The sequence below is a fragment of the Callionymus lyra genome, chromosome 5 (genome assembly GCF_982586985.1).
Source record: "Callionymus lyra chromosome 5, fCalLyr1.hap1.1, whole genome shotgun sequence".
NCBI lineage: Eukaryota > Metazoa > Chordata > Actinopteri > Syngnathiformes > Callionymidae > Callionymus > Callionymus lyra.
In genome coordinates this window covers 28,578,498-28,605,431 of record NC_141822.1, presented here as the reverse complement: position 1 = coordinate 28,605,431, position 26,934 = coordinate 28,578,498, and the positions used below count along the sequence as shown (strand labels likewise).

The following is a 26,934-nucleotide window of genomic DNA, read 5'->3' as shown; positions in this document are numbered from 1 at the left end:
TAATTTATAACATTATAGCGACAGAAAATTATTGCATTCATTTTTTTTTATTATTATTTATTGAAATTAGAAAAATCGTTTGGTTTTTCTATTTTTTTAATTCAATGCTATAAAAAAGATTTCAATAAAAAAAATTCAAGGGTTCAACATTCAAAATGCTAGACTCAACCCTTCAATATTCCTATGGCACTGATCTACCTCCATACTATGCTATTCAAAGATGTATTAATGTAACGTTTTCAGGCTTTAATCTCTTTTTCGTCTCCTTTGTTTCTACCGCAGATCATACTGAAGTAAACGTCAGAAGAGGAGGCGAGTGTCACCAAGCTGCACTAGACAACCCAAAAGAGCCCTTCTGTAAATACTACCTGGCCTCTCCACTAGAGGTCCAGCAACCTGCATGCTAAGAGTGTAACACTTCGATCTAACTGTAAGAACTGCAGTGCCGTTACACATACACACACACACACACAGATATACTACTTGGACTGCTATAAAAACACCATCATTATGAAGTAGTCTCAGAAATAGAAGTGCAACTCCACATGAGGTCAACGATTGTTCTCCCAAAGCATCCTAGTTTATTATTTATTCTTAGATCCTCGGCACAAAACTGATTTGGATAAAAAGATATTTGCACTATTTGAGAAATATAGTGCGTGGAATCCAAGAGGGAACTTGCGCACGGACAGTTGAATGCGCCCGAGCTGGAATTGTTTCTTTCATTTGATTTTTTTCCAAACTCCCAAGAGGTCAAGATGACGCCATTTCTGGAACCATTTTGCCAAAGTTGGGATGAGATGAACTCAAGCTAGTTGGACCTCCTTCTCATTTTCCTGAGAACGCAAATATGACCCCTTTATTCTTTGAGTCATGATGGGGTGTCCTGGTAAGGACCAGGAGCGTGGTGCTCTGACATGCCTTGTGTCTGATCAGGAGGGTCTGCCGGCAGACTGAGACGCAGGTCATTGTTGGAGATAAAAAACACCAGGCTCGGAATTACTTTTTTTGTTTGGAGAAGATCTAAGTGCTAAGACTTATGAAAAAAAGAAAAAAAAAGTTAGTTTGACGCGTCACGTCAAGCTAAAACGATGACTTGAACTTGAACCGGAGGGCTAACCGCGAAGGTCAGTTGTCCTGTCCGACCCCACGATCACCGATAATCCTGTCTCATTCTAGAAAACTGTAGAAGTGCCTGAAAAATCTGCTCATCAACGACATCCAGTGGAATCGAAAAGACCTCGAGGTCGAGGAGAGCCTATTGGACGGCTGCGGGGAAACGACTAGACTCTTAGAATGTTTTGGTGACTTTGATGGTTTGAGTAGTTTACATGAGAAAAACAACGTATAGTAAACCGTGTAACGTCTGTAAAGTGTCTCTTATTTTCAGAGTTTATATTAATGGTTCCAGAGACGTACTGAAAGTTATTTAAGATCCGTGCCGTGTGTGTGTGCGCGTTTGTTGACACCGCCCCCCTCCCTCACACCCCCACACACACACACACTCACACACACACACACTCACACACACACACACATACACACTACAACAACAATCGAATGTTTGAACTTGTTGTTACTGACTTGATTTTATGGATGTATTTTCATGGTGCTTGAAAAACATTGACAATCCACAGTCACAGAAAACAAGCCTCATTGTGTCCCTTTTACACAGAATTTCATGTCCGGAATATCCGTTCTTTCCCAATGATCTAATGTTCATGTGTTCTTAACGCTTGTGCTGTGTTGCCAACATACCCATTTAGCTGCTGTGCTACTTAGAAACAAAATATTGGTGCATTTTTTTTATTTTTGTCAAATGCCATATGCTATACAAGCTATTACCTATTGACAAGCGGCATGCTACACCACATAGCTACTATAACACGATAGCTTAATAGCGCTTGATGCCATTTCTTGATCGCCAAGATGTCATATGTCACGACTGCTTTCACAAAGTTTGACTAAACATTATATTCTTGAGTGACAGTCACATCTGCTAACACGTATACAGAGCTAAGCTAAGTTGCTAACACGGGACAGGCGCTCTGTCATCATACTTGCTAACAAGCTGTTGCTTTTCACGTTTTAAAATACATGTTAAGGATGGATAGAGCTGCTAACTAACAGCATAGGAGCGCCTTAAATGGATTCCTGAGATCTATTCACGTTAGTGTTCGATAGCTTCTTTGCTAGCATCCCTCGGTCGCCTGCGTTGTCGTGCTACTTCACATCATGTCAGGCATGTTTGGAAGTCATATTCTGGCGTCTCTGTGTAAAAGGGGCTCGCGACTGTCTCCTCACACTTTACGGTTTGTTCGTAATATTCGGGGCTGAAAGTTTATTTTTGTCGTAATTTATCTTGCGTTTATTCTTCGGTCACATTTTAAGTCGGATAAAATGTAAAATTTTCTCTTCTGAAATGAATGTAATTTATTGAGCTGTGCTGCATTCTGCATGGGTGGTCACTTCGAGGTCGAACCTGTCTGCTCAGCACAGGAAACCAGGGGCGGGGCTTATAAACGGACCCACCAATCGAAAGCTCTAGTGGACCTTTCTTGCCTTTTCACAGACAGAGAAAAAAAAAAAGATCCTGGTGTTGCAGTAATGAGCATAGTCATAGAGTTGCTTGTGTTGTTGACAAATGTTTATTGTATAGATGACATTTTACCAAAAAAGAAAAAAAAATCTTCAAAAAGATGTACTTTTCACTATAGTATAATAGTATTTCATAACAATATTAAGTTGTTGCTGTGGCAACCAAATGTTGCAATTACAAAGGTTTGGTATTTTTGTAAATGACATTGTTTTTTGTTCTGTTTTGTTTTTTGCTAGGACACTGTACACATTAAGATATTAACATTTCTTACTCTTCACTGAGATTATGACCCAGTATTTTCATTAGAACGGCCTCTATAGTGCTGCCACAGTAAATAGATTTACAATCCTAAGTGTCACATAGATTCTATATATTATATATAAAGATATACATATAGAGAGAGAGCTCAATAATCTATAAATTATTTCGTTCTAATGTGCAAGAAGTACTACGACTAATGAAAAATATTTAAATCCATGTATAAACAGCATTCAAAGTTGCACTTTTCATTTTCTTTTTCTATTTTGATGAACAATTTTCAAAACATTTGGCCCCATGGAAAAGTCATTGATTTGGGAATATATACTATTAAGTAAAGCCTGACCAACCCCAGTCAACCTGTTTACTTGAACTAAAATCTACACTTGGTTTGTGTGTCTGTCCCAACCAGTTCTTTTGCTCGAAGAATATACATTTTACATTACGTTGAGATTTAAAAATTGAACCCTCATTATTAAGCATTAATAAGAAGCAAAAGGTTTCTAATTGTTTTGCAAATAATGTCTAAAAAGATGGAACCATCTGCCCAGAATATGTTACAAATAAATAGTATTTAAAGTGTAAAATCCTATAAAAGTCATCTCAATATGAGGTTAGTTATTAGTATATATATTTGAATATATCATGTTTATGTCATTTTCTTGGTCGGGCTTTACGTGACTGTCAGAAATCCCCCATTTGATGCTTTTATCTGTGTTGGCAATAAATGACGGGTGGTTTAAATTCCAAACGTAAGCACTTTCATGAAGTTGGTCAACAGAGCAGGTTCAGCTCACCTGAATGTTTCGCCTTCTCTCGAGTCCACCGTGCTTAAGGTGTCGTGTTTTTACTCTAATCAAGATTTTAACAAAATGTTCCATATTCCCTTGGAAAAGTTTAATTTCAAATATTTATCTCGTTGTTCTTAAATTAATGTGCACATCAATCGCCTAAAGTGGCGACTGGAGGAATGAAAAACTTGAAATTCAGAGCGTCAGTCAGTAGAGGGCGCTACACTGGAGACTGCAGGTTACAATATGGAAACTGTGCCATCATTGCGCCAGTGCAAACGGCCAACAGGAAAAAAAAGAAAAAAAGAATAAGCATCATGGGATTAAAGATATTAATGTACTCATTTCTATATGTATTATTTTGCATATATTTTGTGCTATTTTATGTTTATATAGTCAAACTGTTTCTTTGGTTCACGCGAGATAGTGTAAAATCTATTCAAAGAAATAAAGAAAAAAATATAAGGAAACTTGCTGTCTTGATTTATTTCCTGTTTCTATTTTAACTTCATATCCTGCTCAGTTTTTCATGCGAGGCTCCTAAAGTGGAGGATCCAGGAGCTCTCACTGATGACGTCAGAGGGTTTGATGGGAAAATATCACCATTTTATTGAGGCGTTGATAGTAATATCCACCATGTTTTTATTCTCCAAACATACTAGTTTAAGCAAAGATCAGAAAACAAACTTAAGCATCTTTTAAAAAGAATAACTAGTGGATGTATTAGTATTGTTTCGTGTATGTTTTAATACCACTTGATTATTTATTTTTGCCAAAATGATATTGTATTTCCTTTATGTTCGTAAAATACATTTTTATCCACTAGAGGGCAGAATTGTGTTCGATGACGTCATCCCTCATTCAAGTATTAAATTGTTCTGACCTATATTATATTAGATTTTATGCATTTTCCTTGCACTAGATTCATCCGTCAGTCCTTAAGGCGTGTGACCCGGATGTTGACCAGCAGGTGAGGACAAGACTGGAGAGATGACGTCACGCGGCTCCTGGTCTCAACACTTCCCTCGTGTTGGCACAAATGAGTGGAAAAGGCACGTCACGCTTCTCATTTACAACTGGAAATGCCTTTGTTTTGCTTTACGCGCGTGGTTTGCGTGATTTTCCTATAATCCAATATTCGAGGAGGTTGTTGGAATTTATCTCCGGAGAGCAAATAAAATGAGCTTTTAAATCTTAAATAATTCGCAATCAGATCACGTGATGTGAAAGAAGTATTTGTTCCATACGAGGTTGTTTTTTTTCCTGGCGAGTCTGTTATGGAAATAGTTACATATATTTGTGAGTTGTGTATATATTTTTGTTCACACATGACTTTTAATCTTCAGGACCTTCATGTATCAGCAGGAGAACCTTTAATATTTAATCCCATAAAGAGCCAGAGGACATTTATTTATTTTATTTTATTTTATTTTGTGTAACATCAGATTTAAATTAATTTAATTTCGTTTTTTCGTTTTTGTTCACAAAATAATATAGTTTTTTTCAGAGTTTTCTCATCAAAGCGTTGTAACTAAAGCCATTTGGTTAAGCGTTTTTTAAAACTATAATGGAGAAACATAAGAGTTATATACATAATATGATTGACCATCACATGACTTTTTCATCGAGCTAATGAGTACATTGCAAAAAACAATCCAACTGTAACAGGGGTGTCAAACTTCTTATTAAGGAAGTGGCCAAAATGTAAAACTCAAAACAAGTCAGGAGTTTAATGCCTTGTCAGATGATGAATGAAAAACTATATCAAGAGAAGTGTATCAGTCATACTTGACGGGCTGATCTCCTGGTGGCACGAAATAAAGATCAGCAGGATCTTGCACTTCCATCAAGGAAGATAATAAATGGACATAACCTTTTAAAAAAGCCATAAACACGTTTTGCTCATTTATATAACTCGGGATTTTCTGGACGGTTTTTTATTACAAGAATTGGCCATAAAATCCTGAAAAAAAGCTACAAAATGGATAATAACTGAGTTATAGTAAGTCACGCTTCTTCTTGAGCTTGAATAGAAATAACATCCATGAAGGTTCTCAAGTATTGGGTCACAAAGATGTTTTCTGTTGGGAAAAAAAATGATTTGTAGAAACCATAATCGTAATTATTCTTTCAAATGTATATATAGTTATTTATATATGTATGTATATATATATATATATATATATATATATATATATAGGTACTTGGTGTGCACAGTATAAACATATATATATATATATATATATATATATATAACATATATATATATATGTTTATACTGTGCACACCAAGTACCTATGACAATAAACGCTTTGAATCTTTGAATCTTGAATCTTGAATCTTGAATCTATAACTATACTTTTTAATTTCCTCACATCGAAAGAAATGTTAAATTGTGTATAAAATATTTAGGTCAGTTGCGAACCTCAATATGTAGCCACGTCTAGACAGATTAACTCTTTATGTTATTTGTGTTTTTAGTAATAAAAAAAAAAAAGCTAAATAAATTTAAAAATTCTCGATTCAGAGCAATAATCAATAATACACTTTTTTATTTTCGTTTCATTGTTCTGCTCATCGCTGCTTCTTTCTATCACGCTCATGCAAAATTTACAGTTAAGGCGGAGGTCTTGTTTTTTTTAACCCTTTGTGACTCTGCCTCCTCGCCGTGGCACCGATCGCCCTCCATACAGCCAGGGAAGCCGAGGATGCGAGGGTCCAGAGGCGCGGGTCCTCATCGCTGTTGTCTTCTGCGGGCACAGGTCTGGCTCTGGAGGGCGAGAGGACAAAGGAAGCATGAGCAGACGAGAGGGGTCTAATAATAGCGGGTCTGGTTGTCGCCACGTCTTGTTGCATTATGGATGCGCCAGCAGCAGCAGCGTGGGAATCTTTCCAGAGACTCTGAAGCCCTCCTGCGTGTCCTCCCTCCTCTGAAGACCTCGTCATCACCCGAGTCCTGCTCGCTGTCATGGCCGCAGTCTGAGCCCCCCAGGGATGCGCTTGAGGACCGGGCGAGATGCGGGAGTATAAGGTGGTGGTCTTGGGCAGCGGCGGGGTGGGCAAGTCCGCGCTCACCGTCCAGTTCGTCACCGGGACCTTCATAGAGAAGTACGACCCCACCATCGAGGACTTCTACAGGAAGGAGATCGAGGTGGACTCGTCTCCGTCGGTGCTGGAGATCCTGGACACCGCGGGGACGGAGCAGTTCGCGTCCATGCGGGATCTTTACATCAGGAACGGTCAAGGCTTCGTCCTGGTCTACAGTCTGGTCAACCAGCAAAGTTTTCAGGACATAAAGCCCATGAGGGACCAGATCATCAGGGTGAAGAGGTGAGCTTTCAAGCGTGTCCACATTCGGATTAATATGTTTTGGAGTACCTCAGGGAACCCCAGAAGGCCCTCCATAGTTTCACTAAATAAGATTTCATATATTCTAGACTTTAATTCTCAAATAAAGTCAAATATGTGAAGTAAATTGATTTAATTTCTTTCTTATGTAAGTTAAGCAAGACTGTTGTCTTTGGACATATCCTCTTGACGGAAATATATCTTTTTCTATCATCGCCTCAAGGATGTGACTTAAAACAATTCTATAAAACCCTTATTTTAAGGTTGTGCTTTATTTTTTTTACATATATTTATTTTTCCCAGAAGTCTTTGACAATTTCTCTTAAGAGTTTAAGGTCAGTCCTGTTTTTTTTATACATTCATTCTTTATTCCTGTTAAGATAAAAACACATTTCAAAAGTTGTTTTATTATTGAAAAAAATATATATATATGAAAAATATGCAAAAGCCAAATAAAAAAGAGCAAACATCTTTATCATCTTTTAAAATAAAGTTATAATATTGTAAGATAAAATACAGTTTTCCAGGATAAGACACTGGATCTCACATGACTGTGATACAAAGCTAGCTCACTAATGAGCAAATTCTAAATGAAATGTGTTGTAAAAGTGTGTTGGTTCATGAGTGTGACACAACATGATCTACAGATAAATACAGTCCTTGGTGTATTTCAATGGTTTTTTCGGGGATGAGAGTATTTTGCCTGCGGGTCTCATTGTAACAATAGTGCAACAGTTGACATCGAAAGACCTGCTGGTTCTCTTGAGAATCAAATCAACAACACAACATAAATATCTTCGGGAAGTCCCCGTCTTTCATTCTCAGAATAAAGCAGCATAATCAATTATCCTGATATAGAGTTTATCTTTAATGCTTTGTCTTCTAAGGAGATACAGGAACTGTTTTGTTTCGTAGGTGAATCAAATGGTGAATTTGTTCCTGAGCCTAAGGTCAGCGTTCCATTTTTATCATGTGTAGTTTTATCCTTTAAAAGTGGGGATTTCCATGCTCGGATGGACACCACGACCTGGGTCACTGATGGGACTTCTTCTGTGAGAGTGTACCGAGGAAAATCTCTTGTGTAAGAAGCTTCCTGTTTGTATTTAGTAACCAGCTCAGACAGGAAGTCAGTGTCAGTCAGGGACATCCCTCTCTGAATATGCTCTGAAATCTCAACACCAACCAAGTGCACTCTTTCATAAGAGGGTGGAGCTTCTTCCTGACACGCCTTGAATTGTGGATTGTAATATTTTTGTCTGCGATCAAGTTTTTCTTTTTAAATATCTTTAGGGGAACTAGGGCAACTATTGTGGAAACCTAACTCTCCTGACTCACTCATGTTTCAAATGTTAAAGTCTTTCTCTCCCAAATGCAGTAAATCCCTCACTAGATGATGTTTTGAACTAATTACTTTATAAAGTTTTCCCCCGTCTGAAATCTCGGCGAACAAGAGGTTACGAGATCAGAGTCCTTTATGATGTTATAATAGATTTCAGCTGTAATCACGCCCCACTTTGTTCATACAACAAGTCCCTTGGTGGTGGAGACTTCCGGGATTGATAGCACACGGTGACAAAACCAAATACTTGACCGATCACAGCAGAGTGGGTGTGGTTATGGTAAACAAGATTAAATCTCCAGAAAAACAGTGTTTTCAGTGGGCGGGGCTTAAGCACATTTTCTAATGTAAATATTTAAATAAAACTGACACATTCTTATGAGAACAATAGAGTCCAACATCTATTTAAGACACACTTTAATCTTCACATCAGTTGACCTTTAACCTGATTCAGACGTCCACACGTTCTCTACCGGTGCCTCACCTGACACGCCTGATGTCTGACTCTCCTCTGGTTCTGATGCTCTTTTGTTGCAGTCTAACCTTCTCTGGAACGCTTTGATCACTGCAATACATTTCTCAACAAACCCATTGAACTCAGGAAGAGAGAGAGAGAGAGAGAGAGAGAGAGAGAGAGAGAGAGAGAGAGAGAGAGAGAGAGAAAGAGAGAATGAGAGAGAGAGAGCAGGAGGAAAGCTTTTAGTGGACTCTAGAGGATACTTTTATTTTTGGACTGGACGCTAAAGTCTTGTCAGGACGTTACATATGATTTCTGACATTCATCAAGACTGTGCTGGACAATCATCTGAACAAGTCACATGCCTCCCTGGTTCTCTCCTCCTTCTCCTCCACCACAGCGTATTCCCAGTGATTCATGTCCCAGCCAGGATTCTGCATTCCATCAAAGTTGACAACGACTTCAAAATGAGATGTGACGAACTTGGAAATGGCATCAGCTGCTTCCTGTGGCCACGGGCTCAGGACAGCGTCCTGGTCCGTGTCCTCGAGTAGCTCCACTGATGGACGGGTGGAAGTCACGTCTCAGCGATTGGAGAGCACCTCACAGGTGCTCCTCAGTCCTTCCCTGGCCTCATTCTCAGCCGTGCGTCACCGCCGACGAGTCTCCGCCGGGACGAGGGCACTCGAGAACTCTCAGGGAAATAAATAATATAATCTGGGAAGACTGTGTCGTCCTCAGCCACCCCGCACACCCGCCCCCCCTGTCCTCAAGTGGATGTGCAGTCTATTAATATTTCACATTTTTATTTCACACTGCTGTGGCTGGAAGATGTTTGTCAGAGCACCAGTGAAATTAAGGTAAAGACACAGCAGAGAAACAAAAATATATTTTTCATGTCGCAACGAACAAGCTATTTATAACCTTCTTCCCTTTAGAGAGAACTCTGCTCAGGGGTTTTTGTCTTGCCTGAGGACACCTTTTTTTTTTTTTAAAGTTGAATCCAACATATTAAAGTTATAGTTCAACCAAAATTCAAACTTCACTCACTTCAATTTTATTCTCACACTCTTGTCGACTAAGGGTTGGGATTATTTTCAAAGTAATCTGTTCGTTTTCAGAGTTATAGGCAAAAAAGTTATGTTCATTTTAATGTAACGACTGGAGCTCAGTTGTCAATACCTCTGTGGTTCTCGTCTGTAATGTAGCCTCAAGATAAGGACTCGTTCGGAAATAACTTAAATAAGAGAACATGAGGGTGGTAGAAACTATCACTATCACTTCAGTATTATCTTGACCTTTAAAGTATATATTTTATTGAGAATTGTTTTCATTGTTGAAGCGTTTGTGACCCTGGTCTGGAAAAGCGCTCTATAAATACAAATTACTTACTTACTTTAAGTATCATGAAGGCTCACAATATTGATCATTCATTTGGGGTTTTCTGTGAACTTTAGGCAAGCATGTGACCTCATCCGTCGTTGACCTCTCTCTTGTTTGCTGGAGCCTATCTCAGTTTCATTGGGCGAGAAGCAGGGGACACCCTGGACAGGATACCAGTCAGTCACAGGGCACACAACCATTCACACACACGCTCAATTTCCCCTAGTTCCCATTAAACCTCTGTATGTTGATGGACTGTGGGAGGACCTGGAGGGCCCGTGTAAACGCGAGAACATACAAACTCCACACAGAAGGGTCACAAGTTCACTCCCTCCCGACCTGGAAGCGAACCAACAACCATCTTGCCGTGAGGCGATCGCAATAATCGCTGCGACACACGCTCCCCTAGAAATCATCCAGTGTTTAAAAAAAATAAAATATTGAGGAATGTTCTGCTCCAGGATGACAAGTGACATAGATGAATAAGAATGATGCAGAATTTTAATAAATGTCATCACTACAAGTTCAGAGAGTTAAAAGGTTACTAGAAAAGCATTTAATGTCACAAACCTGTGCATTCATTTCTGACAAAAAAAGAAATTAGTAAAAAACTGATCAGGATCACAAACTGACTGGTTCGAATGCTGCTTCATCCGCCTGTTATGAGAGTCTGTGACCCAAATGAATAGAATATAAACAAAGAAAACTTTCATTTATCGAAAGAGAAAACAAGATTAAACTTCAGATCCAACACAATATAACATAAGTAACTTATAAGAAGCTTAAAGGATATTAAAAGTTAGGTCAAGATAGTCACAAAACACAGTTGTTGAGGATGTTGCTAAGGTTGAGCCGCCCTGTTTGTCTTCTGGTCACTGCAAGAAAATAAAGGGTTTTCTTTTAAAATAACAATCACTGTACAAAGACGAGTCAAAACAAAACAAATCGCATCTTTGCAAAGGCGAGTGATTTACCGAAAACATCCGTGTGTCCCACTGCTACGATCTGTTCTATGTGTAATTCTATTGAAGCTCAAGCGTGACTTACTATAATTCAATTATTTTCCATTCTGCAGCTCTGTCCACCATTTTATGGCCAATTCTTGTAAAATGCATCAAAAATCCTGAGTGTGCAATAAATGTTTAAGGCTCTTTTTAAACGTTATGTACATTTATTATCTCCCTTAATGGGAGTGCAATATCTTCTGGTCTCTATTATGTACCACCAGGAGACCAGCCCTCCTGCCCCAGAACTTCTGCTGAGTCAGCAGCGTCAACAAACCCCACACAGAGATGCAGAATGCGCAAACTCTCCATAAGTTAATGGGATTGTGTCGCAGTGGAAGACATCAGGCCTCCATTAGGGGCTTGTATAAAGCTGATGTCTGGTGGAGGGGGGCATGGGAACCAAACATGTGCTGCAGCTGGAGCTCACCAAGTCCCCAGAGTGTACCCTGGAAAATCAGACTTTATTAACAACTTCATTCCTCAACAGTTTTTTTTTCCCTGATCAATTGTCTGTTTCTGGCTTAATTCTCGGTGAGTCAGTGCATCTGCTGGTGATTTGTGGAACTACAAAGAAGCCTTTTCATGTGGTAATGTGGAGAACATGACTCACACTCTCTTAGAGGTCTTTATAAATTCAAGACATAAGTGACTTACATGTTCTAGGATTTTAAGGATAATGTTTCTCGATTCTCTCCTGAGGTCGCATGATTCGTTTCATCTTCAAGACGCGTGTGGTGATGTCGGCCCCTTCCTGAGAGAACACATTCCCGACCATCTGGATCGGCTTCTTTGGATGAGGAGGTCCCGGCCATCAGGGAGGTTGATAAAACTGTTGGACAGTGTGAAGCAGAGTATCGTTGATACAGGAAGAATAACCTCCATTATATTAACAGCTAGTTACCTCCACTAAGTAGGTTTTTTTGGACTTGCAACAGATGATAACATCTTGAGGGTGTTCTGGAATCCATCTGGATTTGAAAGATTCACTTGTATGGCTTTAAACGCCGCTGCTGCTTGTGTTCGTCGTCCAGAACTAGCTGTTGATAGTTGATATTGTTACAGTTAACTAGCAACTATCGTCACTTTGAATCCCTGTCAAGTCACTACTTTTTTCCCTCTTGAAATAAGACATTAAAGTCAAACAAGTTTTTATCCATTTGAATGGATTATGTGCTTTCATAGTGATGTCAAAATGAGCTTTTCTGTTAGAACCCCTGATATTAAGACGATCTAAGATATACCTAGCATACTTACCATGTCCGAAAAACCTCAGTTCACTCACCAAAGCTCTTTGGCAGAGGAGGGTCATCTTCTTAATCCAGAGTTGCTTATATTGAAGGTTATAGGAGGAGTTATTGCACCATGAATTAAATATGACCTTCTGAGTTCTGATGTCAGGAAGCCTGGACCAGAATTTATACCTCCTCCCAGAGTAGAAGGTGACACATTCTTTTGATGTTGCACTTCATAGTCCTGTCCCAGCCTAGAAGGTCTGTATGCCACCAATGCCCGCTGTGGCCAATATTTTGTATTTTGTATTGAAGTGATATTTTTATTTCACCCTGAGATCAACTATTTAGATTCTGGACAGACCTACGCTGAGATGTGTGGAAGCAAGAAGATGAGTTGTGGGTCATCTTGAGGGCCGTGGAGGAAGAAAGACGCTGAAGGCGTAGTGACAGATCAAAGACAGTCGAGGGGCCTATCTGGTCTCTGTCGGGGCGCAGATACAGGTCTTCTCCAGGTTACAGGCCAGATTTACGAGAGAGCAGCCAGAGATACCCACATGCTGTAGAGATCAGGACCTGATGGATGACTCTGTGAGTCAGGAAGATCGAGATCAAGGACCGCAGAGAATGAAAGGGTTGCTGCGGCGGTTTGAAGTTGATTTTTTAGTGTTATCTGAAATCCCTTTTTTCTCTTTTGACATTCTAAGAAAATCCTCATGAGCCTGTTGTTCCCGGCCCACGCCAGGACCTGCTTGAAGATACCGTTCCCCGCTGCAAACACACGGCTGCCGTGTTATCCTTCTGTAGTTCACCCCCCACACTTGCACTTCCAGGGTGAAGCAAACAAACCAAAAGTCTGTTATCATCAATGAAAACAACATCTGGGAGTTTCCTGGTTCACTATCTCCTCATCTCTCTGCGTTCACATGCGAGCGTTAATAGATGTAGCGGCGCAGGAGGAGACGTGTTCAAAGTGTTCACGCTGCACTGATGCTGTGTCTAATAGCAGGAGGTGAGCATCACTGAGCGCGGGTGGAGACACCAGCGCCGCCGAATCCCAGGAGGGATCTTTGGTTGGAGGTACAAAGTAGCGCTGTGGCTTCAGGCTCTCTGCTATCAGGAAGCAAGTAAATGGCTACAGCAGCCAGTTTGGTTTTTAGTGCTGGAGGTTGGTTTGTGTTAAGTGGTTGAACTTACAGTAAATTGTTTCCCATCACATGCTAGCTTTATTGTTTTTCACCGCAATGAACTCGCTCATGTTCCCTCATGTTGTGGACTCATTAGCGTGTTTCTGGAAATCATTATTTCAACAAACAGCAGCAAAATACACAAAAATACAATTTGCCCTTTTTAACAGACTGATAATTATAAGCATTTTTTGTTGATTTTCTTTCACCACAAAAGGTTATACTTTGTCAAGACAGAGTTTTGATTTCCAAAACATTCACCCATGGATTCAAAAATCCACCTATTAACTAGCAGCGTTACACACTTTTATTCTCTATTTCACATTGTTGAAGCTCAAGGCTCAGGGGCAGGATCTGGTCTGCCAAATAATTTGATTTAGCCCGTCGGATGGTTGGCGCAAAATCAAAGTATATCAATGTTCATGTTATTGTGGCGATGTCTAAAAATGCCAATGTTTAAGATAAGATAAGGAGCATTGTGGGTGTCAACCATTCCAATAAGATACTTCCATTAAGAGTATAAATGAAGAAAAGGATTTGATTATTTTTGTTTGGTGAAGGACGACAAACATATAGATAATAAAGATAGATTGAGCCTCCAAAAATATTCTGTAATTTAGTTTGACCCCCCCTACAATATTTATTCTTACTGAACCCAAACTTTCTTTTTTTTCTTATTAAAGACTTACTATTTATAACATTTATGCTCACTTTATTCTTAATCCTACAAGCTTGTATGCATCATATTTGTCATCCTTATTTCTTTTAACCATAACTTAAACCCCTTCTCTGTAATAATCTTAGTTAAAAAACCTAATTTGAACCTTTATGAAACTTACTTAAACTTAATTATTCATGCTAGCTTCTTATCTTGATGATTTTCTTCTTTTTATTGAAAATACCTTCATAAAAGCATTCTTCTCAGCATTGACTCTGGACCAAAACTGCTAAAATATTTAAACAGAGAAGGTGCTTTGGATGCTTATTAGCAGCAGAAAGCGGCGGCTACAGGGCTTAATGGTGCGATTGTTCTTCAGCGATGCCTCGGCGTGGGTCTTGTGAATTGTTAGCACAGCATGTAGCTTTGTTAAAACTGCTTGGCCTGGAGGAAAAGTGGAAAAATGTGCGTAAAGCTTTCTTAAAACAGCATAATAAACATGGGTTCTCTTTGTTGGTAGATTTTCTGTTTTCCGACGTGTTTTCCCCCGCAGAGACGCCAACTGTTTTAGTGAAATGAATACGTGGAGCAAGTATGCAGCATCAGTAATGAGTCTGTGAGTCATACTGGATCAGGAAAGAGCCACTGGCAAACGTGCGGGTCAGCGGGTCATATTAAGCAAGTGCCAGGGGATGAAAATCTAATTTCAATATTAAGAGAAGACTTTTTTTATTCCAGATAAAATCTTAAGCTTAGTGTGAAGTTTTAAGTAACAAGAAAGAGCACTCTGAAGAATGGGCGAAATTCAATTTGTGATAAGAACCCTGGCATTACTCATGTGTCAGAGTCATGCGTCATGATTCGAAATTGCCTTCACGACTGAAGACAAAATGTAATGTAATGTGATAAAATAGTGTAAAATATTACATTAAAATTTATTTTTTTTAACCCATGATTAGACAAAGAGAGTTTACAGTGTATATTTAGTTAGAGTTTAGTTATGAGTGTCGATACCTCCTACAAAGGGGTCAATAAGCATGAAATAATAACATGATATTATTTTGTACCGTTTGTTAAGATGTTACTTTACTTTCAACTTACAGACTTTGTAAAATAAAATTGCATTCCTACTTAGTGGAATATGAATAGACATCCTTGAATCCTTCATTATTATTAAGAAAAAATGTAAATACTAGTTAAAAAATTAAAAAATAACCAAAAAGCTACATAAAAAGATATGTGTATAAGGTTTAAAATAAGTCATTTTTTTCAGATAAATAAACATAAATTAATACAAATATGAAAGAACATTTTCATATTACAAAAATAATTATCTCATCCTAACTAACTTGTTAGCTTGTTAGATAAAGGACATAAAAATACAGTTTACTTTCGAGCCGCTCACATTATTGATATAATGGGTAGGATATTTTACTAGATAGTTTTCTGGATTCAATTTATATTTATTATTGTATTTTTGTTATTTTTTTCCTTAATTTGTGTTTATCCACACCTGAAAAAATAATGGGTTTTTGAAAAAACAGAAGGTAGTATTGCAAAAGGAAGAAGATGATGGAGTCACTTAAGCACCTGAAGAAGAGCTATTACCAGCTATTAATGCACTACTTGTATGTATTTATACTTGCATGGCTTAATCCTTGATACTGGCAGGATTTGCACCTTGTTAGTGCACCATGAGTCGACCACTTGGCTGAGTCCAGCTTATGCAACTCAACATGTTGGAATACTTTCCAGTGCTTGAACGCTGTGTCGATGGTTTAATTGTTAAATGAAATGCAGAGTCGAAGAATGAAATGGACAGAGTCGGTGACAGTGACGATACAAAGTCTTCATCTGGATAACAGTCGGAGACACCAGTCAGATGATACATTAAACAAACAGCACACGTTCGCCAACCCTACAACTTTGTCTCTCGCCACGTCTCTGCAGTTATATATAGAGAGTCTCCTGCCAGGCTGTCAGATTGCATTTGTCCATGTGGAGCTCCTTGTTCACACTTCACACCCTGCAGATTCCACTCGTGAACACACACCCATGAGACGCTCGTCCTGCTGAGGTCAGCTGTTGTTTGTGTGTGTCGTCCAGTGGCAAACATAGAGAGATATATTTCTGAGTTTGAAAGAGCCTCGATCTGCTCATATCTTACCTCGTCTTTTTGATTCCCCATAAGAACCTGGGGCTCAGCGACTTGTTGCTCACTGGGGTCCAGCCAAGACTTTTTCCACTGGTGAATTCCTCTCCCAGCTGATGGCTGAAGGCCACCAATTTGCAGATGTGGGCTTCATTTCTCAACAGCAGCAGCAGATCAATAACACATGACCGGAGTGCACTTAGAGATGAGCAATGGTCGAGGCCATTACTTGTTGAGAGAAAATGTATCGCCTTTAACCAGGAGTCACTCAGAACCCAGTTAAACTCAATTCCCACCTCCAATTAGAATCTCTCTGAAGATGTGAAGAAGAAGGCATTTTGTCGAAAACGGTGTCTCGTCTGAAGAATCAACAAATGATAAATGATGATGTTTCGGATCAAGAGCGACTCCATCTTTTATTCCACTGCTTCTCCCTAATCTGGGAGTTTCTGGAGGACGATGCTCTTCGTCGTGCTACTGAGCACCAATGTAGATTCTCTCCCATGTGAGCGCACCACATTAGCTTTATTCAATTATTCAATAAGCTATTCCATTACTCTTCCCCAGCCTGGTTTGCTTGTATTGATGGCTCAGATTGAGGCGGACAGGGATTGTCTGCCGCAGGCTCACAAAGAAGGCTTCTGATCCGTTAAGACGTGCTCACAGGAAGCAAAGCTAAGTGGTTTTCGAGCAAGAATATGTGTTTGGATGTCAAAGGTACATAGAACAAGGTTAACATACTGTTATCTTTAGCTATGGATTTTTAGCAATACTGTCTTTGTTTTTCTATTTCCAGGTACCAGCAGGTGCCGGTGGTGCTGGTGGGCAACAAGGTGGACCTGGAGGAGGAGCGGGAAGTGTCCCCCAGCGAGGGTCAGGCTCTGGCCGAGGACTGGGGCTGTCCCTTCATGGAGACGTCCGCAAAGAGCAAGACCATGGTGGACGAGCTGTTCACCGAGATCGTCAGGCAGATGGACTTCTGTCCTCTCCCGGACCGCAGGGAGGCCTGTTGCCCGGCCTGCAGTGTGCAGTAGCTGCCAACAACCGCGGTGCAAGACTTAAGACTTGTTGATGAAGGACAGTGTTTCTCTATCTTCATCGGTAGCAGTGGGAACTTTTCCTTAACTCTTCTCATCCTGAGGTGCTTTTTTCTTTCCTTTCCAAAGGCAACAGGGTGCCAAAAACATCAACTAAAGCCATCAACCAGATTAGGAGCCGAATGCTCTTTGGCTAGCAGCCGTCGGTGCGAACACGACCGTCGGGGTGCACACGGTACCGTTGGCACTTTTCGAGGCTATTGCAAGCAGAAGACAAACTAATCACCAGGGGAATGGATGTCAAAAAAAAAAAAACACCACTGTGAACGAGTCCTCACAGCCGGTCCGCCTACCGAATGAATGAATGACAAGATGAACGAATGTTTACAACCAACTTGCACCTTTGGGGATATTCACGGAGAAGATCCCAAATGTGACCGAGGCGTGCATGTACAATGGCGTACAATCAGTTTCACCCAAAGAGACAGCATCAACCGTTCCAATGTATAAACACGTGTCTTTTTCTGACGAGACAAATGCCTTGTTATGTTGTACGACGTGAACATCAGTGTAAGTGTGTAGCTTGTTAATCTCAAGTCATATCAGATTCTGTACGGTAGTGGTGCGACGACACTTATTTTCAACGAAAATAAATCTTTATTCACAAACCTGTTGTGCCGTTTATAACCCTTCGACATCCTATCTGGTTCATTTCAGGAGCTTTTCGGATCATTTACGGTGAGTTTCTCTTAATAAAACACAGCAAGATCTCCTTCAACTCTTGGCGGGAAAACACATGTTGGGAAAATTCCTCCTCTAACAACTTTAAAGCTTTTTATGTTAAAGCAATGAAGTTTATGAATATTTTTCCGGCTCCCTCCAGTGTCAGAAAAGTTTAACTGCAACGCTAGCAGTTTCTATTTTTCTGTTACAAAGCATTACAAAAATTAGGGGGAAGAAGGATTACAAAATATCACATTGTGCTGCTTTTAACTTTTAAAAGACCTTTAACTGTTACAGTTCTGAACTTCCCACGTTTGGTAATTGCAGTGAGAGGAAATGTGGAATAAATATGAGGTTCTTTAGTTTGTCTGACTAGTTAATCTTAACCTGATAAAATGTTAACACTTAAAAAGTAACAATATATCCACTCAGCAGTTCATTATGGGGCTTTTCAGTTTAATTTTTTTCAAATATTATCAATTATATTATTTATTTGTATTTATATTAAAAATAAATGTATAAATATGTATTTCATGTCTGTATTTAATTCATAAAATTTGAAATATAACTGACAGGAATGAGCTCAATAGTACAGCAGGTGGAACTCAGTTGCACAACACACTACTTATAGGAGCAAGATCTGATCTGCACCAGTAAAAAAAACATCATTTTCGAATGATTTTTGGTTCTAGATGTTATTGCAGAAGATCAGTCGATTTTTTTATTAATACTTTAATAACTTTGTATTTAATTGAAACCTTTCTACGTGTTTGAGTCATTGCATCAATACATAGTTAAACAAGATCCCTTGTGTCTTTTAAAATCCTCCATCTTGAAGCCCTGCAGTCTTTTTCTCACTCGACTAATAATGACTTTTCTATTTGAGACCAACTTTAATTTGAATCTCAGCTGAAGTGCAGCCATTTTATTCGATCTTGGTCTATGTCAGATTGATTTATGATGTTTTGTCAACGGCTAATTTCCCCGCTGTGGTGTCTTGCAGCTGCCAACTCATAGTGCTGATTCTGGTCCTGTTAGATCCAACATTTGTCAAATTCTGAAAGCCATTAGAGTCCATTAGAGGATGAAATTGGGAATGTGTGTGACTTAGGAGACAGGATCATAATTCTGGTTCCAATTCACTTAAAAGTAAGAGCTTCAGTATTTTAACACCTCCCTAAAAGATAGGCGATACCTTATATATACAATTAGATATGTTTTAATATTTTCCTTTATTCTAGTTTGTTTGATCCCATAACAATGATGAAATAATAGCTGAACATTCATTGACCCATAGTACATGCTCCATGATACACAAAAATACATTGTGAAAATAATATCTTTTTTTAAGGAACATTTAGAAAACAAACGTATGAGCTGTTTTCTTGTCATGGAAATAGCGCCACCTGCTAGCGAGCTGGTTGAAATGCAGACAGATTATCAAGCGGAACTATTGTCTACTGAGTTGAGATCCCGTCGGAACTACATTTCAGCAGCACCCATAGCGAGCATGTCGTCCTTCAAAATCAAGTGATTTTAAAAACCGCTGTTATTCTCCGTAGATCATACTTTTTCTATTTTATTTTGTTAGCACATAATATATTCGAAAAAATGGCGACAACGAAGATGTTGCATCTTCTTCAGCGGCGTAAGTAGCTCGATAGCATGTCAAGAAGCTACAATAGCAAATATGACAGTTTGTTGTGAAATGCGCTGAAATCTGAAGATGGGAATATAAACCATTGTATTTACGCTTGACAATTATTTGACATGTTATATTAGTTTCAAATCTTTTAAGTTGCATTAGCTGTGGTTTTTGTTAACAATTGTTGGAAACGTCTGGCGTTCAAGTTTGTTTGTTGTTGTTTAAATATTAAGTATCACTTTATTTGTAATTGTTCTTGTTTTATTTTTGTTTGTATTTTATTATCAATATTAGTTTGATGATCATTTTCTATGTATTTTGTGTTTGTTATTATTTTTTAGTACGTGTACTGCACGTCTTCATTTGATATGTATATATGTTAGTCGTTGTTCTGGGAACTTGACGACCTACATTTCCCCAGTCTCTAAACTCAGAACTCTAAAGGCCTTCATTTGATATGTTATCTTAGTTTACATTAGTAACATGGCAGTCGAGTATTAACTTGTTCAACCAACACATTCTCAACGTGAACTTGAACAGCAACAACGAAGTCACACAGCATCTCAATAAGGAAGTAAAAATGACAATGAGAAAGAAGTTAATATTACTAATCCATTGAAATCTGAAAGATTAAGTCCCTCTAGAAAAATGTCACACAAGGGTTTTCTCTGTTGCTTCTCTGCAGGCTTCACGTCAACTGCAGCCTCCATGAGCATGACGGCTTCAGAGTCCCGCTGTTATCGTAACTCCATCTTCTCCAGGGAACAGGCCCGGCAGAGAGCTTTGTATCCTCGTATTGAGAAGATCGAGGTGTCGATGGAGGGCCCAGGTTTGGACGGCACTCTTCTTATCATGAACAAAGGAATGTCCACTCCCCTAAGCTGTGCCAAGCGTAAGTCAAAGGTTCTGTATTTGATCAGATCCGTTGAGCACCTAACCAACATAAACATATCTTCCAGACTTTACAGAGTATCATGTGACCAACTCAGCTATGGCCATGGTGGACGGGGAACCTTGGCCCCTCCATCAACCCCTCACACATTCATGTAAACTGTCTCTGGTCACATTTAAAGACAACGACCCGACGCTTGTCAACCAGGTACAGACCTGTCATGAATGATCATGCTGCACCTTTCTTCAATTTGTCTCTTGAATAAGTAACTTGTCAAACATGAACTGGTTCTTTTTCTGGGTCAGGCCTACTGGAGGTCTTGCGCCGCCCTCTTGGGTCAGATAATGGAAACAGCATTTAAGGATAAATACCATGTGGAGCTGCTCACAACACCGGAGGTCCCAGGTTAGTTATGGTCATGCAATAGTCAAACCTACTTGTTCTTGCTGGGAAACTGAGTAGAAATAATTGAATATTTACAGGCAGTATGTTCAGAAATACCTTCTATTCTCAGATTTAATCATTTCTTTATAAGTCAGTTCTATGTCATATTCTCCAATGCACTAATAAAAATACTACATTTTAAAGGCATCTTTCTGGACACTCAATGTTACTATACAGAGCAAAATTTACAAAAGCAAAACGCATAAAAACACATTTAAATGGCAAAAATGTTAATGACATCAGGTGCAATAGACAGTTTTGAAGTGAACAGTAAATAAGTACATTTTTATAGCTTCAGGAGGTAATGAGTTGTAGAGGCAGGTGGCAGAGCAGCTGAATACTCTTCTCCCCATATGTCTTATTAAACAGTTTTAGACCCAAATATTGGTTCAATATATATTTATTATATAATGATAATCTATCCTTCCTGCAGTAACTTCTGGAGCATTTTGCTGTGACGTGGTACTGGACCCTCAGTTGGACTCCTGGGAACCTAATGAGGTTTTCTTTTGTTTCCTTTCCACTTGAATGCACACTTGTTTATTTACTCTTCTTCATTAATCTTCTTCATTTATCATACTGAAATGCCACGAGGACATCAAATTCATCATCTAAATTGCCTGATGGAAACACAACAGCGTATCTCTATCGACATTTTATATCTCGCCGCTAGAGGGAGCACGCGGGTCTAGAGGATAAAGACAAAAGCGGTGTCATAAATCACATTTGTTGAGCTGATTAACGCTGTTGTGAAGCCTATTTAGAATGAAAATCAAATCAAAAGTCTTGTTGAAGAAGTTTCATACAGTTTTTACTCGCAACATTAAACATGAATGGATGTTTCAACTTGGTAAAACAGTCGAACAACAAAACACACAATCTGTTTGAGTTAAACTTTAATAATATATAATTTACACTACTAAACAAAAATGAGCAACAACACTGTGAAGCAAACAATCCTCATTGGAAGTCTGACAGTGTGGTTCTCAAATTATCAATGGAAATGTCATTCAAGAATGTGGTCAGATGTGAAATGTGTCTTAATTTAGAGTCGGGACAACACAAAGAAATGTGCCTATTTATTGTTTTATAAGCTTTCACGTCTCTCTTTTGACTTCCTAACTAATATGCATGTGTGCAGGAGTCACTGCGCTCGCTGACCACTGCTGCCCTGAAGCTCATCTACCAGAACATGCCATGGGAGCCGCTGGAGGTGTCGCCCTCTGTTGCCCTGGAAGTCTTTGCATACAGCAGGTCACTTGCCTGATACCTTTGTTCGTCAACTTTCTTGTTTCATTTCTGTTTATTGTTGTCATCCTGTTGTCATCGCAGGTGGAAACAGCAGGAGGTTGAACAAAAGGCCGCCAACAGTCCCAAAGGCAGAGTGACACTTTACAGGTGATTGACACCTCGTTCTGAGAGCCACACAGATGTTTATTGTGGTCAATCTGGCCCTGCAGATGTGGCGACCATGTGCTCCTGGCAGGAGGCCCTCTAGTGGCCGCCACCGGTCTTTGCTGCCAGTACGACGTGACGGCGATACACCGCCTAGAGCAGGGGCCCTGGGGCCTGGAACGACGGGTCCAGGGTCTGTCACTACCCCTGCAGCTGAAGGTAGGTGCTCGACACCCTGGTTGAATGATGGGACTCGACTTCAGTGTCGCACTCTCCGTTTCTGCAGGCTCATCACAGCATCTGGAACAGACTGAGGCCCCGCGCCAAGAACCTGGTGAGTAGCCAACTCCTCTCTTCATCACATCTCAGCCAGAGAGTCTTTGTATTCGGAAACTCTAAATATCTTCAAAAACTTCTCCACAGAGTGAGATCTCATTAATCAACCAGCAACAACCGCTATAAAAAACATCTCTCGTGTGTGTGCGTGTGGTTGTGTGTTTGTGTGTTATTTATTCCAAAGTTAGCTCCTCACACTCCCTGAGACTGCATCACTTTTTCTGATGCAGACATCAAACATGTATATTTTTAAACTCCCAGGTCGAAAGCGCCTGACTCCCTAATTCAAATCCAGTTAAATTTGGATAAAGCTGCAGTCTCCGCTGAGCGCGGCTGATTGCATAATAAATAACGACGCGCTCATTAATAGACACGTTTGATTCGGGAGCCGATGACACGCCACACTCCTCCTGCCCTACATTTTATTTTGAGCCACCGCGATGTGGAGGGAATAAGAAAAATTAGAAAGTCGTTAAAAACGGGCGTCTGGACACGAGGGAGGGAGAGGAGGAGAGGGAGGGCGGGGTGAAGACGGTTGAAAGTGAAGTGGAGTTTTCATAACATGCCCAGATGAAGGTCGTTTGTCATGTTGGTGGATGTCGGCAGGACCCAAATCTTCCTAAAATCGCATTTATTGAGATGGCTGTCGTCCAACGATTCTACATGCCAACGACCTTGCATAAGATCCTACATTGATTACTTCCTCTTCTATGGTATGAGCCTGAGAGTTTACTCACGTTTGACTTTCTATTTTTAACTTGATGTTCCTTCAGGATAAAATAAAAAAGTTTGAGCAGCTGTATCTACGTGGCTTTTTAGTGCAAGTCAATGCAGTATATAATCCATATGAATCATCTATTGCTAAAAGGTCAACTAATATGTTGACTACTGAGTCAACATATTAGTTGACCTTTTAGCAATGTGGTTGTTTGGACAAAACAATTTTAATTGAAATATTTCCAATAGAAAATGTACTTAAGCCCTGCCCCATAAAACAATGTTTTTCTGGAGATTTAATCTTGTTTACCATAACCCAACCCACTCTGCTGTAATTGGTCAATTGACATTGTGGTTTGTCACCGTGTGTCATCAATTCCAAAAGTCCAACTTCGAAGGACTCTTTAAAAGCCAGTGTGATTACAGCTATTATTACATCGTAACCTCTCGTTCGCCGAGATTTCAGATGAGGGTGAACTTTATAAAGTAATAAGTTCAAAACATGGTCATGATGAGAGACTTACTGCATCTTGGAGAAGAAGACTTCAACATTTGAAACATGTGATTAAGTCAAGAGAGTTGGGTTTTCACATTAGTTCCTCTTTAAAAACATATTTGTCAAAGCTCCTCGTACTTGATTGATGACGACAGAGGTGACGACGCATAACACACTTTCTACCTAGATACTCTCAAACATATTTATTTGAGTTGACATACTAAACTCTGCGTTGTTCTGTTTCCCGCCTTCATTACATGACATCATCCCTGTGCCCCACATGCTGACCTTTAAGAGCATCCCATCGCTCTTCTTATTGGGTCACGCCCGCTCATGTGTCACGTTTGTGACCGATCAAGAACAGGAAGTGGGCTCGAGACGACATCACATCTTAGAAGACATAATGATTTCATGTAATATATTTTCACTGATGATCATTTTGAGAATTCTCAGTATTATTTAGTTGTGGGGATGCAAGTTAGGTATCATATAACACACACACCTGATTTGTGTTCCTTCAGTGTGAGTGATCATTAATAAAACTAATATCTGGATGTTCACATATTCTTATCAGTGGGTTTAAAGGTGGGAAAAGTTCTGTTAATTTGAGATGATGATGATTTTTATGCTCAAGTTAAATCTCCATCTCTCTTTTTGACTGCTCAGGTGAAGACAGACGGTTCTAAACAAGATTCTGCTGACTCTGCTCCACTTGCAGCCAGCGAGTGACCTCCAGTCTGTAACCCCTCACTCTCTCTCTCACACACACACACACACACACACACACACACACACACACACACACACACACACACACACTGTAACATTGCAACATTTCTTGAATAAATCCATAAAAATTGTGACTTTATTCTTCTTTTTTTTTCATAAGATTCCAGTAACAGTTGGAAGTAATTATCACGTTTGTGGGCAGTGCGAGCTGAACTGTGGGTGTGTGTCAGTGTGTCAGCAGTTTACTCAACAACAAGAGTGTGTTATGGCTGAAGGTCAGGCGGCAGAGCAGCTGTCGCGTCTCTCACTTGTCAGACAGGTGGTCCTCAACCGGCGTCCCACCCCCTCACCCCCCTCATCCCTCCTGGTGTGCGTTCACAGGCCAGTGTGAAAAAAAAACGGTCTTTGGTGTGTGAGGAGCCTTAACTTAACTTTCTCCTGAAAAATCAGGTCACGACGAGCCACTGTCAGATGTGTGAAGAGTCACCATCTCATCCCACTTCTCATCCTCTTTCGCTCAAGAGCACATCATCCCAGAGGTTTCTGTGTCAGTTCAAGGTCAGAGATTAAGCTGCGCTTTAGATAAGTGGCAGACTAGATGGCGTGTGATGTTTTAAAAGTTGTCTCATTACTGTCAACATTGAGTTTAACTTAAATTGATGTTGTTATTGAGCTCAAACCAGATTAATTTTCCTGCAAAGATTCAAGACTCAATTTCCCAACATACTTTATGATGAATCTTGGGAAATTAAGTGGAGTTTACTAATCAAAGCATCAGCCATGATCAAAGTGGTTGTTCATGCTTGAAGTTTTTAGTGAAAGCTCTACAAAAATCTGTTGTTTTTGTTACCAACTTCCAGTAAAAAAATGGAATGTATTTCTAAATACATTTATGTATTATGTTTTGGGGTTTTTTTCGTGAAGAAATGATCAAAGAGGTTACCACAGGGATCTACATTTGGCCCTTTAGTTGTTCTACACTATATCCTTTTTTAAATGTCTTTTCCACACCATCAACACAGATCTGTCATCTTTTATCAATCTTAACCCCCACGATATTTAAATGAATACCCTCTTAAATCTTCTGAAAGTTGATCCAAACACCCCCCCCCCCCCCCCACCCCTTCTTGGAACTTCAGTTCTTTCTCTCAAACATCACATAGTGAGTCACTCTCTCCCCGTCAGAGCCGACATTTAGTCATCAAACAGGGATGGCGGGCAGCTGTTTGTCCCACTCAAGCCCCCTCCTCCCTGCAGCGTGAGATACACCCAGCGACAAATGCCTCCGCCTGGGACGGTGAGGAACCACCGTGAAGCTCACGCTCTTCTTAAAGAACATTGAAGTGGATTCTGGGTGAAGTGTTGAGGAATTATGCATCAGCAGAAATTAATTCATAATGTCCTGGTCTCCACTTTTATCAGCTCCAGCACACAAGGTGTCTGGTTTTGTTTCCCGATAGCAGCCATTAAGTCTGAGCGCTCTGACTCGACCCGACGTCGGCTGGGTGGTAACTCACCGGGGGGATCTGGCTAATCACTTCTGGAGTCGAACCTGAGCAAGCATGAGTGAAGAGTCCGTTCCGACAGCGCTTTAGCATCCAGAGTCGGGAGACAAAACGGCTCACGGGAAGGCGAGAGAGCTTCTGAAGACTCCCTTAAAATAGCAAATGATGTTTTGAGACGGAAGAAGAAATCAGCAGCTTCTACAGTATGTAAAGGAAAGTTTTGCTAGGCGTACACAGACGACCAAGTGGACGATGGATGGGAGAGAACCTATTAAATATTTCAGTTTCGTCTTTAAAAATAGTCATTCTTAAGTTGCACAGACATTCCGAAGCGCTTCACTGGATGAACTCACCGCTGAGGCATGGAAGGTCAAGGGACTCGTCCTTCCTGCACACACACAGTTACATTGTAGTTTCATCGTTTAAAACCATGACTGGATATGTGGCACAACAGTAACTATAAGATAATTTTGCTTCTGCTAGACACCTTTTAATAACAAACAAGTGATGGACTCAAAACCAGAGTTTACTTGAGACGATGTTTATGCTGTTCGTGGCCTATGTTCGGCCCCTGTGAGGCACAGTGTCAAAAAAGGAAGTCATCTTT

General features: G+C 39.9%; 3 protein-coding genes across 12 annotated transcripts in view; all 3 read left to right on the top strand.

The window, feature by feature from the left end:
* mbnl2 (muscleblind-like splicing regulator 2) overlaps positions 1 to 2,698 on the top strand; it is a 37,707-nt gene extending 35,009 nt beyond the window's left edge. For 6 of the 10 annotated variants that reach the window (XM_087791709.1, XM_087791712.1, XM_087791713.1 and 3 more), the window contains one exon: positions 283 to 423. Coding sequence is in view for 3 of the 10 variants with exons in the window: in XM_087791710.1 (XP_087647836.1) it covers positions 283 to 407 (125 nt within the window). In the remaining 7 variants the exon portion in view is untranslated. Of the gene's footprint in view, positions 1 to 282 lie in introns of all 10 variants that reach the window. The other 4 variants (XM_087791710.1, XM_087791715.1, XM_087791711.1 and 1 more) reach the window with 2 other exon arrangements.
* A 3,657-nt stretch (positions 2,699 to 6,355) lies between these two features.
* On the top strand, positions 6,356 to 18,113 carry LOC148080138 (ras-related protein Rap-2a-like). Its single transcript, XM_087791724.1, has 2 exons — positions 6,356 to 6,978; positions 17,205 to 18,113. Exons 1-2 carry the CDS (start codon positions 6,665 to 6,667, stop codon positions 17,440 to 17,442), a joined length of 552 nt encoding a protein of 183 aa, XP_087647850.1. The 5' UTR covers positions 6,356 to 6,664; the 3' UTR covers positions 17,443 to 18,113.
* A 1,556-nt stretch (positions 18,114 to 19,669) lies between these two features.
* mrpl39 (mitochondrial ribosomal protein L39) lies at positions 19,670 to 24,956 on the top strand. Its single transcript, XM_087791718.1, has 10 exons — positions 19,670 to 19,816; positions 20,499 to 20,705; positions 20,773 to 20,912; positions 21,011 to 21,110; positions 21,583 to 21,650; positions 22,291 to 22,403; positions 22,482 to 22,547; positions 22,610 to 22,763; positions 22,831 to 22,878; positions 24,760 to 24,956. Exons 1-10 carry the CDS (start codon positions 19,780 to 19,782, stop codon positions 24,820 to 24,822), a joined length of 996 nt encoding a protein of 331 aa, XP_087647844.1. The 5' UTR covers positions 19,670 to 19,779; the 3' UTR covers positions 24,823 to 24,956.
* Positions 24,957 to 26,934: the final 1,978 nt, after the last annotated feature.

Bases quoted from the DNA above. Each gene is read 5' to 3' on its own strand.
- LOC148080138 (XM_087791724.1), top strand. From the start codon at position 6,665: ATGCGGGAGTATAAGGTGGTGGTCTTGGGCAGCGGCGGGGTGGGCAAG. The intron at 6,979-17,204 runs GTGAGCTTTCAA...TTCTATTTCCAG, and splicing joins CAGATCATCAGGGTGAAGAG to GTACCAGCAGGTGCCGGTGG.
- mrpl39 (XM_087791718.1), top strand. From the start codon at position 19,780: ATGGCGACAACGAAGATGTTGCATCTTCTTCAGCGGC. The intron at 19,817-20,498 runs GTAAGTAGCTCG...GCTTCTCTGCAG, and splicing joins GTTGCATCTTCTTCAGCGGC to GCTTCACGTCAACTGCAGCC. The intron at 22,548-22,609 runs GTGATTGACACC...CTGGCCCTGCAG, and splicing joins GGCAGAGTGACACTTTACAG to ATGTGGCGACCATGTGCTCC.